The sequence below is a fragment of the Clinocottus analis genome, unplaced genomic scaffold (genome assembly GCF_023055335.1).
Source record: "Clinocottus analis isolate CAN_PGR_092001 unplaced genomic scaffold, fCliAna1.0.p SCAF_2, whole genome shotgun sequence".
Lineage (NCBI taxonomy): Eukaryota > Metazoa > Chordata > Actinopteri > Perciformes > Cottidae > Clinocottus > Clinocottus analis.
The window spans coordinates 17,223,866-17,237,119 of NW_027175931.1; the positions used below are offsets into that span (position 1 = coordinate 17,223,866).

General features: G+C 42.6%; 1 protein-coding gene across 2 annotated transcripts in view; it reads left to right on the plus strand.

Moving 5' to 3' along the window:
* Positions 1–10,093, plus strand: part of ift80 (intraflagellar transport 80 homolog (Chlamydomonas)) — a 32,520-nt gene extending 22,427 nt beyond the window's left edge. For both annotated transcript variants that reach the window (XM_068585721.1, XM_068585720.1), the window contains 12 exons: positions 1,048–1,227; positions 2,616–2,734; positions 3,216–3,290; positions 3,825–3,988; positions 4,075–4,139; positions 4,927–5,062; positions 5,178–5,325; positions 6,196–6,367; positions 8,292–8,381; positions 8,531–8,703; positions 8,845–8,968; positions 9,474–10,093. In XM_068585721.1, coding sequence (XP_068441822.1) covers positions 1,048–1,227; positions 2,616–2,734; positions 3,216–3,290; positions 3,825–3,988; positions 4,075–4,139; positions 4,927–5,062; positions 5,178–5,325; positions 6,196–6,367; positions 8,292–8,381; positions 8,531–8,703; positions 8,845–8,968; positions 9,474–9,584 — 1,557 coding nt within the window. In that variant the 3' untranslated portion in view covers positions 9,585–10,093. The remainder of the gene's footprint in view (positions 1–1,047; positions 1,228–2,615; positions 2,735–3,215; positions 3,291–3,824; positions 3,989–4,074; positions 4,140–4,926; positions 5,063–5,177; positions 5,326–6,195; positions 6,368–8,291; positions 8,382–8,530; positions 8,704–8,844; positions 8,969–9,473) is intronic.
* Positions 10,094–13,254: the final 3,161 nt, after the last annotated feature.

The window sequence follows — 13,254 nt, forward strand, 5'->3', positions numbered from 1 at the left end:
AGGCAGGCAGTGCTACGCTAACATTAGCACTTTTCTACCTTCGTAAGCAGTTTACAGCGTGAATGCATGTATTGCACACCTTTTGTGGCAGATCACAGATGACTGAAATCCGTCAGCAGTGACGATGGAAGGAGGTATTATGTGACACAGTCAGCAGTGCTTGTAATAGAAAGACTCCAGGTGTGCAACGCGGACCACAATAAATGATACTGAGAGGCGATAGAAACTTATTTAGTGTATCTTACTCTGCTCATCGGAAAACCTTTAGCCGCTGATGAATCCAGACTGTCTCAACGGATTTGTGTTGAATCGAAGCATGACATTATTCTCTGCTGTTGTTGTGATACTTCACAGAAGACTTGAGGGACAGGAGTGTGGAAAGGTAGTAGAGGAAGATGGAAAAAGTACTGGAAACCGAGAAAAAATGAAGGAGGACATAGAGAAAAGAGATGCCTCAGGGAAACAGGAAAAGAAGCGAGAGGTTTTCTTGTCTTCGATAATGGAAAGGGACGCATCTTTTCTTAGTTGTGTCTTTCACTATCACTTATAGTCATCAAGAGCACAGAGCTGAAGCAGCACAGCGGACATGAAGAAAAGCTCCTCTTTAAATTACTGTGTGTCTGTTAGTTCTCTTTCCAACCTTTTCTTATAAAAAAAGAGGGGAGAGGTCTTGTTAATCAGCGTTTGGCTTCAGTTTGGGGGCTCGTATATAAACCCCCTCTTTCTCTCCTGTACCCCTGCCCTTTGTATGTAATAGATGAGTATAGCAGAGTGTATGTTTACGAGCACGAGTGCTGGACTTGGCAGTACTGAGCGCTACTTCAGTGTCTCACAGTTCATCGCAGCTCGATGACTGACCCTGTCTTTCTCGCGCCGTTTACATTGTGTGCATGCACACTCACTCATATACAAATCCTGACTCTCATCGCTTCTCTTCTCTAAACTTGTCATTGTTTTTATCCTAAGCGGCCTCCCAGGTAATTGTTTAAGAGCATAGATAACTTGCCATAGCCATTAACCACAATGTTCTCTCTCCCCTCCATCCAGTGGTCCTATGCATTGGAGAAGCCCAACACAGGCAGTGTCTTCAGCTTGGCCTGGTCTGCAGACGGCACCCAGCTGGCCGGGGCCTGTGGCAATGGGCATGTCATCTTTGCCCACGTGGTGGAGCAGCATTGGGAGTGGAAGAACTTTGTGATCACTCTTACCAAGAGGAGAACCATGCAGGTAGATAGACAGCCATACACACACATCCATTTTCATGATTCAACCTGAAAGAAAGTAGATTCAGTCTTGTCATTCTTACATTTTTGTTTGTTTGATGAAACAAAGGAAGTGATACAGACTGATATAATAGAAAACAATGACATTTGGAGCAGTTATATGCAGATGCAAAGGAATCATGCTAAGTCCATTTTGATTCTTGGTCTGTCATGAAAGTTGTGGTTTTACACGCCAAAAGGTTTTTAAAGAAAGATCACCATCACTGTGTCTGAGGTGTGAGGACAACTGAGTCTCAAACGTTAACAGAACCAAACTCAGGTATGTCAGCCTAACAAGATAATTGAAAAGTACTGCGATGCCGTGTGCAGACTGCAAAGAGGTGAGCGAATATGGAGAAAAGCAAATGCTTCCCTGGCCTCGACGAGCCGTGGCCGTGTATTAAAGTAGGACCCTCCCTTTGTGCAGCCCTGCAATGACAATGACCAGCCTGTCTGGCTGCCTCTCTCGCTGCGCCATTCTCTACAGTTTAAACTCATGCTAACCACAAAGTAGCGTTTACATGCGGTTAACACACCCAAATGTACATATACACACACACACACACACCCATACACTTTCAGACAGGGACACACATGCACACCTACAGAAACAAGGTCACACACATACACGTGTGCCTACACCAATGTGCACTTATTTGCCATAGACATCTCTACCAAGTGTAGTTTGTGTAAACTAAACAAAGTCGGGTCATCAGCCATTTATTTTCAGCCTCGCAGGCACTTTTCTGTCTCCCTCCTCCCCCTCTCCTCCTCGCAGTCCTCTTTAAAGTGCACATCTGCCAGTGGTTTGTGAATCAGCCAGCTAAATTTACCACCTTGCGGTCAAATGTTTTTTATTCCTGGTTGTGTTTCATGTAAATTTGGCTTGCTGGAGGGTGCAGAAGAGGAAGATTTGTAAAGCTGTAAAAATAACCCCACCTTTCACCTGGAGCTGGAAAAGGTCTTTTCATTCATTCACAGAGAGGGCTGGAGAGAAGTATTTATCCACGCAGGTAAAAAAAAAAAAAAAAACAGTACCAACCACAGACTTAAAACTTAAAAACTATCCGACCACAGTTGCCCTGCATACACTTGGACATACTGTAGACTGTTTCCTGTGTACATTAGGAATAAATACAGTCCAATGCGTACGTGACTGTGTTCACCCTTCTGTGAGTGAAGCCAGTATCTCCCCTCTGTTGTTTTCCTGTTTAAATAGTGTTGGTTCAGCAGTATACCGTTGATGCCTGTCCTGTCATTCCTGAGAGATTTATTTCTCTCTACTCTTTTCTTTTTTTTCTTTTTCGTAAACTCATCTTCTTTGCCCCGCTGTCCTTCCCTCCTTTGTCTCAGGTGAGGAATGTGATGAACGATGCAGTGGACGTACTAGAGTTCCGAGATCGAGTTATCAAAACCTCCCTGGCATACGGTCATCTTGTGGTCGCCACTTCCCTCCAGTGCTATGTCTACAAGTCAGTAGCCCGCTCTTCCTCTACTTGTCTCCTGTTCTCTCTCTGGTTTTATATTCACACTAGGCGGCAAATTCTCATATTATGATTTCGTAATTTCAGGATTTTGTGCAACACATGCTCATCTTTTACATCTATTGAACAAATCCTAATCTTTAGATCCAACTGAACTATACTGAGACTGTGTACATACATTTTGTCAAAGAATAAAAAGAGACAGTAGAAGGTCTGGTAGAACAAACTACCACATCTAAAATACATCTAAAAATGACTAAAATGCTGATTCTTACCAGGCTGAAAACATCTGTGTACGTTGAAGTGTACACAGGACTATCTTCTTTAACATTGCCTTCTTTGTTGTCAGTCGTTTCTCTGCTCTTGGTCTCCTCACCTCTGGACTTCTGCCAGATTTAACACTTTGCCTTTAGATGTTTGTGTTTTCACAGATTTCACTGTGTGTTTCTGTGCCGTTTGTTTGTGCTAGCTCGAGGAACTGGAATACTCCCCTCATTTTTGACCTGAAAGAGGGAACAGTGAGCCTCATCCTGCAAGCAGAGAAGTGAGTCTCTCTCTTCCAGGAGCAGTGCAACAAGAGGCCGAACAGGCTGTTGGGTCGTCTGTCAGCTTCATTGCTCCACACTGATCACTCATCAAGCAGCAAACCAAACAAACGCACACTCTCACACACTCACACCGGGTCTGTGCTCTGGATTAGCCAGCCGTGTCTTACAGTAAGGCTGAGAGTGAAACCACTGGGGTAAAGTGTGTTAAAATGGAGTAGCTCTGGTGCAATACTCATGTTCTGTGGCCCTGATGCTCAGCATAGAGCTAAATGGATTATCTGCCAATCTGAAATCATCTTTCAGATTGATGAAGTCTTGCTGAGTAAGTTAAAGGTGTGTTACTGTGCATTAGATGTCTACATTACCTGCTTGTGTCAATTGATTAACTGTTAAAGAGTTTATTCTTTTACTCTTTAACATGTATCATATCTCCTTACTTGGTCCCCTTCTTCCCTCTATCCTGCCGTATCACTCACCCACAGATAACATCACTTATTTAACTCTCATCTCCTGTATTCTCTCCCACCCAGATACGTTCTGCTCGTGGATGGAGCAGGGTTGTATATATTCTCCTACGAGGGAAGATTGATTTCCTCCCCCAAGTTTCCTGGTATGAGAGCGGACGTCCTAAATGCTCAACATGTCTCGCTCAGTAATGACACCATCGCCATCCGAGACAAGAGTGATGAGAAAGGTATGGGGAGCCGCTGTCACCACTTTAATCATTTGAATAGATGGACTGTGCTTTTTTAATGTTCTCTCTTTGTTTCTTCTCACCAGTCATCCTTCTCTTCGACGTGCTCACCGGGAAAGCCCTGAGCGATGGCAAGCCCCTGACTCACAAGGTTGTGATCCTTTGCCCTTAAATGTACCTTACTGTATGTGTTTCAGTAACAATGAAGTGCTCCAACCCCATAAGAAATACTTTCTGCTGCAGCATTTGGATATATTACCAATATAAAATGATCGTATTTTACATCAGACTTCAGACGACCACTGCAAATCAATCAATCAGCTTGTGCCATAATCATTTATGAAGTAATGTTAATAACGTCTGACCTGCATCACCCAACTAATAAGTTAGCATCAGATTGCTTGATACTTTTCACTATACAAACTGCTACTGCAACAGTGCTAGTGCTAAACTTGTTAGCACCGAATAAAATGTTGCACCACGCTTTAAACTTTAGCGAAAGATAGTGGCAATCTCATTTATTTGTGACCCTAATAACGTTTTCATCTAAAGTGACCTAGCTGAGGGGGTATAGTCTTTTCAAAGGAGTGTCTGTGCTAAAATCATATACTTATTCATATCCAGGAGGGAGAGAAACAATGAAGCCATAGGAAGAATATGGGGGAAAGGAGTCAAACTAAGCAGGAAAGAGAGGTCATTTCCTATTTTGATAGCAGCATAAATCACAAGTAATTCAATAAGTAATTCAATAGGTAGACTCTAAATTAAAAAGCTCATTGTACATTTATTTTTGTATTCCCCTGTGTGATTGAATTGCTTTACAATTGAACATTTATGTATTTTATATTAAATATATGTCCCCTTTTTCCTTTTCTTTCCTGATCTTTTGTGGTCCGTCCATTGTTCACACCTTTGTGCCGGTGTGTCATCATGTGTAGCTGGAGGTGGTGGAGGTAGCTCTGGACCAGTGTGGCCCATCCACTGAGAGGAAGATCGCCCTGATAGACAAGAACCGTGACCTCTACTTGACCTCCGTGCGTCATCTTGGGCGGGAACCCAAAATCTGCAAAATTGGTGAGACGAGAAGGAGAGCACCTTCTTGGAAAGATGTGTTGTGACTCTGTATTCTTACACAGAAGTGTGGCTAACGTCGGCTGAACGTGATTACTGTGTGTGCTCTGTCCTGCAGGTAGCATGGTTCACAGTATGGCATGGAATGATGCTGCTAACATCCTGTGTGGAATCCAAGACAACCAGTTCACAGTGTGGTACTACCCAACTGCTGTCTTCACTGACAAGGAACTGCTGCCAAAGACACTGTACATGAAGGATGGCAGGTAGACGAGCAGCCTTTTTCTCCCACTTTTATACTGGTATTTGTTCATAAACAGCGGATACTGTTCACCAGAGAGTAAAGTATGTACAATGAGAGCCTTCCAGCTCATTCCAGAGGTACAACACTTACATCACTTAAGCACTATTTGTTTTCCAGCAGCTGTCTCGATTGTACAATCCTGTCCAAAAGGCCTCAACTTTAGTTTCACTACTGAAGCTACCTTCCACTTTATATACCTAACTGCTTTGTCTCTGGCTTTGATGAGTGCTTTATGGCTGATTGTTGTTGATGTTTACACTTCCAGTGCTGAATCGTAGACATCATCAATCAGTTATAGACAACCTCACATTTGAGTTGGTATTTTTCATTATGTTCAGCTTTTACTGTGTTGGTGCTCCTGCGGCCAGATTTCATTTTCTAAGTTAGTTTTTATGCAATGTGCAAATGGTGAAGAACTGATGCCAAGTGGCAGGCACTAATAAATAAATATATAGGTTCCACTTTTATGAAAGCAGCGCTGTCAATATGTTGTATCAGTAAATCAAAGTGACCAGAAAAGAACCAGAAAGAACTGCATGGTCAATATGTTGTTTGTTGATTTCTTGATGAGCGCAATCTGCTGTCTTCTACATGTTAGCATGTTATCTTACATGTTAACATATTGCATTATGTCATGGAGCAGCCTTTCATCCAACAGGTTCTCTCATAATAATAATGCAACACTATGAACAAGGGAGCTGGCTTTTCTGTCACAGCAACACTTTGAGGGTGTGGTTACTTGTATTATATCTAACTCTTGTCTGTGTGTGTGTGTGTGTGTGTTTGTGTGTATGTGTGTGTGCGCGTGTGCGTGTGCTTGTCCTCTCTGAAGTGAGTTCAGCCATGCCCCTCACATCCTGAGCTATGTTGGCACCAAGGTGACGTTGCGCCAGGGGGACGGGTCCCTGGTGTACAGTAGTGTCGCTCCATACCCCGCCCTCCTGCACGAGTACAGCACCACCGCACGCTGGGAGGACGCACTGCGCCTCTGCCGCTTCGCCAAGGTGAGAGAGAGAAACCAGCATATCTTTATTCATGTATGTCGGTGAGGACATTGCACATCCCTCCGCACCTCACATTTAATTAAACACACATGTCACTTTTACACATACACATCAACACTTTAAAGTTATCGGATATCTGAGCTCTTTATCTTATACTTACACATTGCACTGTTGTTGTTGTTGTTGTTGTTGACTGTTGTTTGTCTCATCTAACATGTCTAATATTGTGCACCTACCAATAAGAAAAAATACTCATTTGTAAAAGAAACATTTCTGGCAAATAAACGGTTTGTGATTGTGATTCAGTCAAGCTGCTGTGATATTATTATTACATCAAAGCTTTGTGCTTTTACACCTATTCACAATATTATGTTTTATGTTCGATACCCGAACAATATCGCATTGTGAGAGCGCTTCTTAGCATTGACTAAACTTCTTCTGTTTTACATCTACTGCTCTGCCACTGTCCAAGACCCTGTGTTGTGTGTGTTTGTGTCAATCGCATGTATGTGTGTATGAAAGAGAGCGAGGCCGGGTCTGAAATGAGAGGTTATTAGACAGGTTTATGGTAACAGACCAGCAGGCTTTAATTAGCCTTCAATTAGCCTGGTGACACTATTTACCGGATTTAGCCCCCAAAGACCTCACTCATAAATTGACACACCGCTGTATGCATGTGTAAACTCTTCACATGCATACATACACACACACATGCACGCTGAATGCGGGGTTGTTTGTTTCCTCACTTGGGCGATGATGCAATAACCACAACCCTGGAGGAATGGACGGCTAGTAGCGAGAAGAGGGTGGGACAAAAGGGACGGATTGAGAGGCAAAGGGTTTTAAGAGCGTTCTCCTCGACCCCTCCCCCCTCTACTTCTGGTAAAGGTTTGGTGGCAGCGCAGCTTTTCCCAGAATTACAGTCATTGTCAGTAAGCTTTGACCAAAAAGGAGTTGACACATGAAATAGTTTAGAGCCATACACACACAAAAGGCATCCATAACATACACATTTAGGATCTAATAAACTGTTATACAGGCACACCAAAGGACAATTTGTGATAAGTTTTTAACTTTTTGTGTCAAGTTTCTGACATCAGACGGAGGCTGACCGTGTCATTTGTTGTTTCCAGGAAGGGTTTACGATAATAGCTGCTTGCCTTAGTAATGGACACAGACTAAAGGGGTATTACACGCTAGTAACTCCAGTAAGAGGTTTGCTTAACTGTTGGCCAACTGGTGGTTACGGCCTCATTTTAATGAACGCAGCTGCAGGAAATAAAGTGGTGACACATTTGTTTACACTGATTGATGTTGTGTACAGCAAACGTCTACATTTATGTTTGTTTGTGTGTTTGTTGTTCATGTTTTCTTAATACAAAGAGGCCTGCCAGGATATGAGCAGGGTGTAATGAGGTCTATAAAGACTGTGCACGCAACCTTATTACACATTGTGAATCATTATGCTTAGTGACATTCTTAATTACTGCTCGCTGGTAATTACTTTGCTTTTTGAATATAAAGCATTTTACTCAGGGTTGAATAAAAATGACAGGTTCAGATGATTAGGGTCCTGCTTGAATAGCTATCCAATTCCAACTCCGTCACTCGCCTGTGTGTCTTACACTGTGTCTACACAGGAGGTTTAGCCCGAGCAACACAGATGTGTCTACACAGGATGCGTTCAGGCTTAACTTTGAGTATCGGCTACTTGTGCACCTGCTAGTAAAATGCAAGTGATTCAAATAGAAGCCAGTCAGATTTGCGTGTCACTGATGACTGTAAAGCATCTGAAACGCTTTCTGTGTTAACATGCAATAAGTACATAAATACGTATAATAAAAATGTGAAGTGTGGAAACGCCTTCTACAACTGATGGTAAGATATTGCCATCTAAAAATAGCTGTGCTCTCCACGTCTGCAGGACCAATCTTTGTGGGCGTGTCTTGCTGGTATGGCGATGGCAAACAGGGAGTTGACCACAGCAGAGATGGCCTACGCCGCCATTGGAGAGGTAAAGGCATCAGTTAATGGACAATTCTATTGATCGCACTGTTTGTTTAGCCAGGTCTTGCCACACAAGTACACACACACACACACACACACAATTTCCTTACAGAAACAACTTAAAGGTATCCCAATCCTCTCCCGCTCCTCTTTCAGTTACCCAGGGTGCAGTACATCAGCTTCATAAAGGAGCAGCCGTCGAAGGAGTCGTCTCTGGCCCACATGCTGATGTTCAGCGGTCAGGTCCAGGAGGCGGAGGCCACACTGTTACAAGCTGGTCTCATCTACCAAGCCATACAAGTCAGCATCGACCTCTTCAACTGGGAGAGGTACATCTCAGTGTGAGGGTGAATGTGTGTACCAGGTCACAGCTGGAAGGAGAGGGGACGTACAAGTCGTTTGGAGGACGCTGGAGCATGTTTGTCCATACGCGATTAATGTCTACCTGCTTCTTGTCATCTTGTGTCCAGGGCATTGGAGCTGGCAGTTAAACACAAGACCCATGTGGACACTGTGCTGGCCTATAGAGGGAAGTTCCTACAGACATTTGGCAGGAAAGAAACAAATAAGAGATTCCTGCAGTACGCTGAAGGGGTAAGTTCGGACAGCGTCGCACATCCATTGGTTTAGGCGGCAGTCAAACTGGGAGCATTTTATGGCAGCGGTGGGTGTCCTGTGATTGTTTCTCAAAGGTTATTAACATTTTACACTCTGCTTGTACACGCTGCAGTGCCTGCAGTTTAACATTGTTAGCTTTTGAGAGGAGGAACACTCGTCACTTTGGCTTCTTCTCTTCTGTCCGATCGGAAGAGGCTGCAGATTGAGACTTAAGATGGAGGGAAGCCTAAAAGTTGTTGTTATTGTGTCTACAGCCATTGATGTTTAATCTTGGAGACGCACTAGTGGGGTATCTCTTGCTGCAAATAATCCCTCCGTTTGATTAAGAGAGTAAAAGCATTAAAGCATGCCACACTTTTCAAACAAGCAATGCGATAAGAAATGTGACTTATTTAGAAGCTTTGTGTCATCACTTCCATTCTGATCATCACAGACTACAGTATTTTATTAATTTCATCTAATCTTTCTGTCTCTCTGCCAGGTTGAGGTTGACTGGGAGAAAATCCAGGCGAAGATAGATATGGAGTTGGCTAAAGAGAGAGAGAAAGCTGCAAACGGCTCTGTGAGAAGCAGCGTGGCCTCTCGCCGGTGACGCTCAGGCGACCTTTCTCTAAAACCCCCACTTTGCAGGAATTGATTCCCATGTGATTTTGACATTTGGTGAACATAAAGTGGTTTGGCTTGGCCTCAAAGCAATGCAAATGTCTGTACTTTAGGTAAAACGGCTACCATTAGTTGAAAGTACATCATCTTCAAGTAAAAACAAAAGGGAACATTTGCATCACACTGTGCGTGGCTTTGTGTGATGGTGGGTCCAGTTTTTGACTTTGAGAAGAGTGTCTACTAATCCTACTTCAACACCATCATGACCGTTCCCTCTACCAGCTTCTCCGTGATTTTAGTGTTTCAAGTTCTTCATTAATTATTATCTTTTTCTATTAGTCCAAATGCTCAGTTTAATACACATGTGTTGCTTTTCTTCTTGTCACTGTTATTGTATGAATAGATATTTTTACATTTTATTTATTCAAGAATTTTCCTTATGTAAACATGAAAATTAATGTCAGTTATTAAAACATATTAAAATACTGTTTATATTCATTCCGAATGTTCTTTTTTCCCTTCCCTCTATTTCTGTATTCATTTAAGTGGTGACGCTTCTCTGGTTTTATACACAAAGATCACAGAGCGGCTCGGACGTGTTTTTTCAGCTTTGCATTTGCACCGAAGGTATTTCTGGGTGCATGCGTGTTTTAGAGTCCAATATGTGCTTCTATTTGAGTTATTCTTGTATTTCCTTTTCTGCTGAGGTGAGAAACCAAATGCTTGCCATGCAGCTCCACCCCCTGGCTGGCAGAGGGCCAGTGCACCAGCGGACCGTTATAGCCTCTTCATCTCGTTGAGGAACCGGGTGGGAAGGATGAGGGCGAAGATCTGTCTCAGTGCTCTTCCCAAAAAAACAGAAAAAAGCTCAACAATATCACAATGATGTGGACAGAAACGTTTCTAAGTGATCGTCACAATCTCAGAAACTGAGTGGCCACAAATGAAGCATCAGATGAAACGGGTGACTTTCTTTCTCAGCATCTCTCTCTGACTCACTGGTTCACTGTCTTTTACTCCCTGCATCCGCTTTCTCTACTAGAAAAACATAGCTGGCTTCACCAAACACATTATTTTATGAAAAGACGTATCAGAGGAGTCGGGTTTGACATGCATTACCACTAAGAGGCCACACACTGGAAAATATGAATGAATAATGTAGTATTCAGCATACATTGCATGCTGTACCTGATCTTAGTATTGTGTGTCGGACGCTAACTCTTATCCTGTGTTTTATATTCTAGACACTTTATCCCCAGACACTGTTGTCTCTCAGTGGTATTTACTGAAGAATAAACATATTTTTGAAACTACTCAAAATACCAAATACTATACTTGTATTAAATCACAGAGCTTTACATTCAATGACTTGCAAGTTCTCATTTAAGATTGATGACCAAACAACGCAGCTGCCCTAAAAATACACTTCCCGGATATAATGGAAAATGTATGAGGAGGATAATGCTCATTGATTTGACCTTTTATAGTTGATCCATCCTCTGGTCCAGAGAGCCGTAAAACCACTGGATCATTGACGCACATTCGGATGTCGCTTGTGTGTGTGTAGTGTGTAGCTGTCCCTCTGTCTGAGTATATGTTTCAGCACAAATACTATATGTTTGGCTTTGTAATGTGGATTTTTAGGAAAAGAAAAGCCACTGTCGCTGTCCTTTACCTGATTACTGTTGCATGCTGGGAACTGTTGAGGACTTCTGTCCTCTGCCCCCAAAACCACACAGCTTCGATATATGAGCTTGTTTACAATGAAGTGTAAGGACTGTGAAGGACAACGTGGAGCTCAACATCCACACCTATTACAACATGAGCAGCTCTATATAAACGGCTTCTCGGGGTCACATGCTTCACCTCATCTCCCCATCAGTGGGTTTTCAGCATGCATTTGATGCTTTTAAGAGCAAACTTGAGCCACCCACAAATATCCCTGTGGATAGGAAAGCCATCAGTGTTCACTGTTGGCTCTCCCATCACGGTCTGCAGTGTTGGATTACACAAGCCACCACAATCGCACTCAGGCTTTTAGCGTCAGGAGCATTGGAGGCGCTCGAGGTCTCTAATTGTAAAGTCTACGCTTGCAGATGCTTTAACAACATAATACATATTTATTTGAGCTAAACCTGCACAAAATTGGAGTTTTGTTTATTTTGGTGAATAACAGTAATTGGACTAACGGTATTTGTTGTTCTTTCTGATGGCAGATAGCTACTGTAATGAGGTGAAGGCCACGTGGAGAACATTTGAACACAGGATAGCTCAATAAAGCTGCACAGATTATATACCAGCACTATCATGCAGGACGGGTACATCATGGCAAGGAGTTTTCTGTTCAAGCCACATTTCTGTTTTTAAATCATTTCTTATAGCCTCTTAAATGTGGATTTTTGCAAGTTTTTGTGAGCCTCTTATGATGTTAAACTAAATATCATTATGAGCATTTGGGCTGGGAACCAATGGAGAACATCTTTAACTGCGATGATGATTGTCATATTATTTAATAACAAAATTGTTCTTGTAATTTACCTTTCTTCTCTTTTCGCCTGTTGCTAACGACACGCTAACATCCCTTCAAGTCTGTTCTGGACAGAGGGTCAGGCGAGCATAACGCACACACACCCATAACACACACCCATAATGTAAAGTGACAATGACAAATGTGTGTTTTCGGTACTGTAACATAATGAGACATTTAAACGGACAATTCATAGAAAATACAACTTTAGCGTTAATCCAAGTTAAACAGGCCATTAGGCCTGTAATACAGTGTGTGTGTGTGTGTGTGAGTGTGTGTGTGTGTGTGTGTGTGTGTGTGTGTGTGTGTGTGTGTGTGTGTGTGTGTGTGTGTGTGTGTGTCTGTCTCAGCTTGGTTTTCAATTTTCCAACAGCAAAAAGACACTAATTCTCTCAATAATCATAAAATGCAGATGAACAGGGTGCGGCTACAAATGAAGTACACAGACAGGAAGTCTTCTTTGTTCTCAGACCACTTCCAGAACACACAACTGTCTTTGTCCCACCATTGTTTCCTGTCAGATGGCTCTTTGTCTCTGCTGCCTCCTGATATTGTTTGACACGTTATCATCAAATCACAACTGTGTATCTGGGCAGTTTACGGCATATCAGTATGACAGCTGTCACATCTACCTCTGCTTTTACTGAATTCATTCTGGGAGTCACTGATACGTGTGCTTCAGGCAGCAAAGCTTCCAGCATCCCAGCATTCAAAAACATTGCATGTCTCTTCTGCGGCTGCAGATTTTGCAGTCGGTATCTCAGCCATGGCTCAGGTCAGTGATAACATGCGCCTCTGTCAGCCCACTGGTGTGTGTCTGTGTGTGTGAGTCAGTGAGGAAAAACACAGCTTTTATACTGATAAGACGTCACATGAACTAGCCCTAAAACTGGCTGGTAAATACCAATGTGCGCTGCAAAAAAAGTGTTCCAATTGATATTCATCCCTTCCCTCCCTCTGGTCAGCCCACATCGCAGGTTACTGAGAAAACACAATCATATATATTCTTCCTTTTGGATGCAAATGAAATAAGGAATAAATAAAAGAAACCCAGCAGAGTACTTAGCATTAAGACTAAGAAAAGAAAAACTGTCTCACGGTGCCACTTTAGATTGAGGTGCTGAAGTAAAAC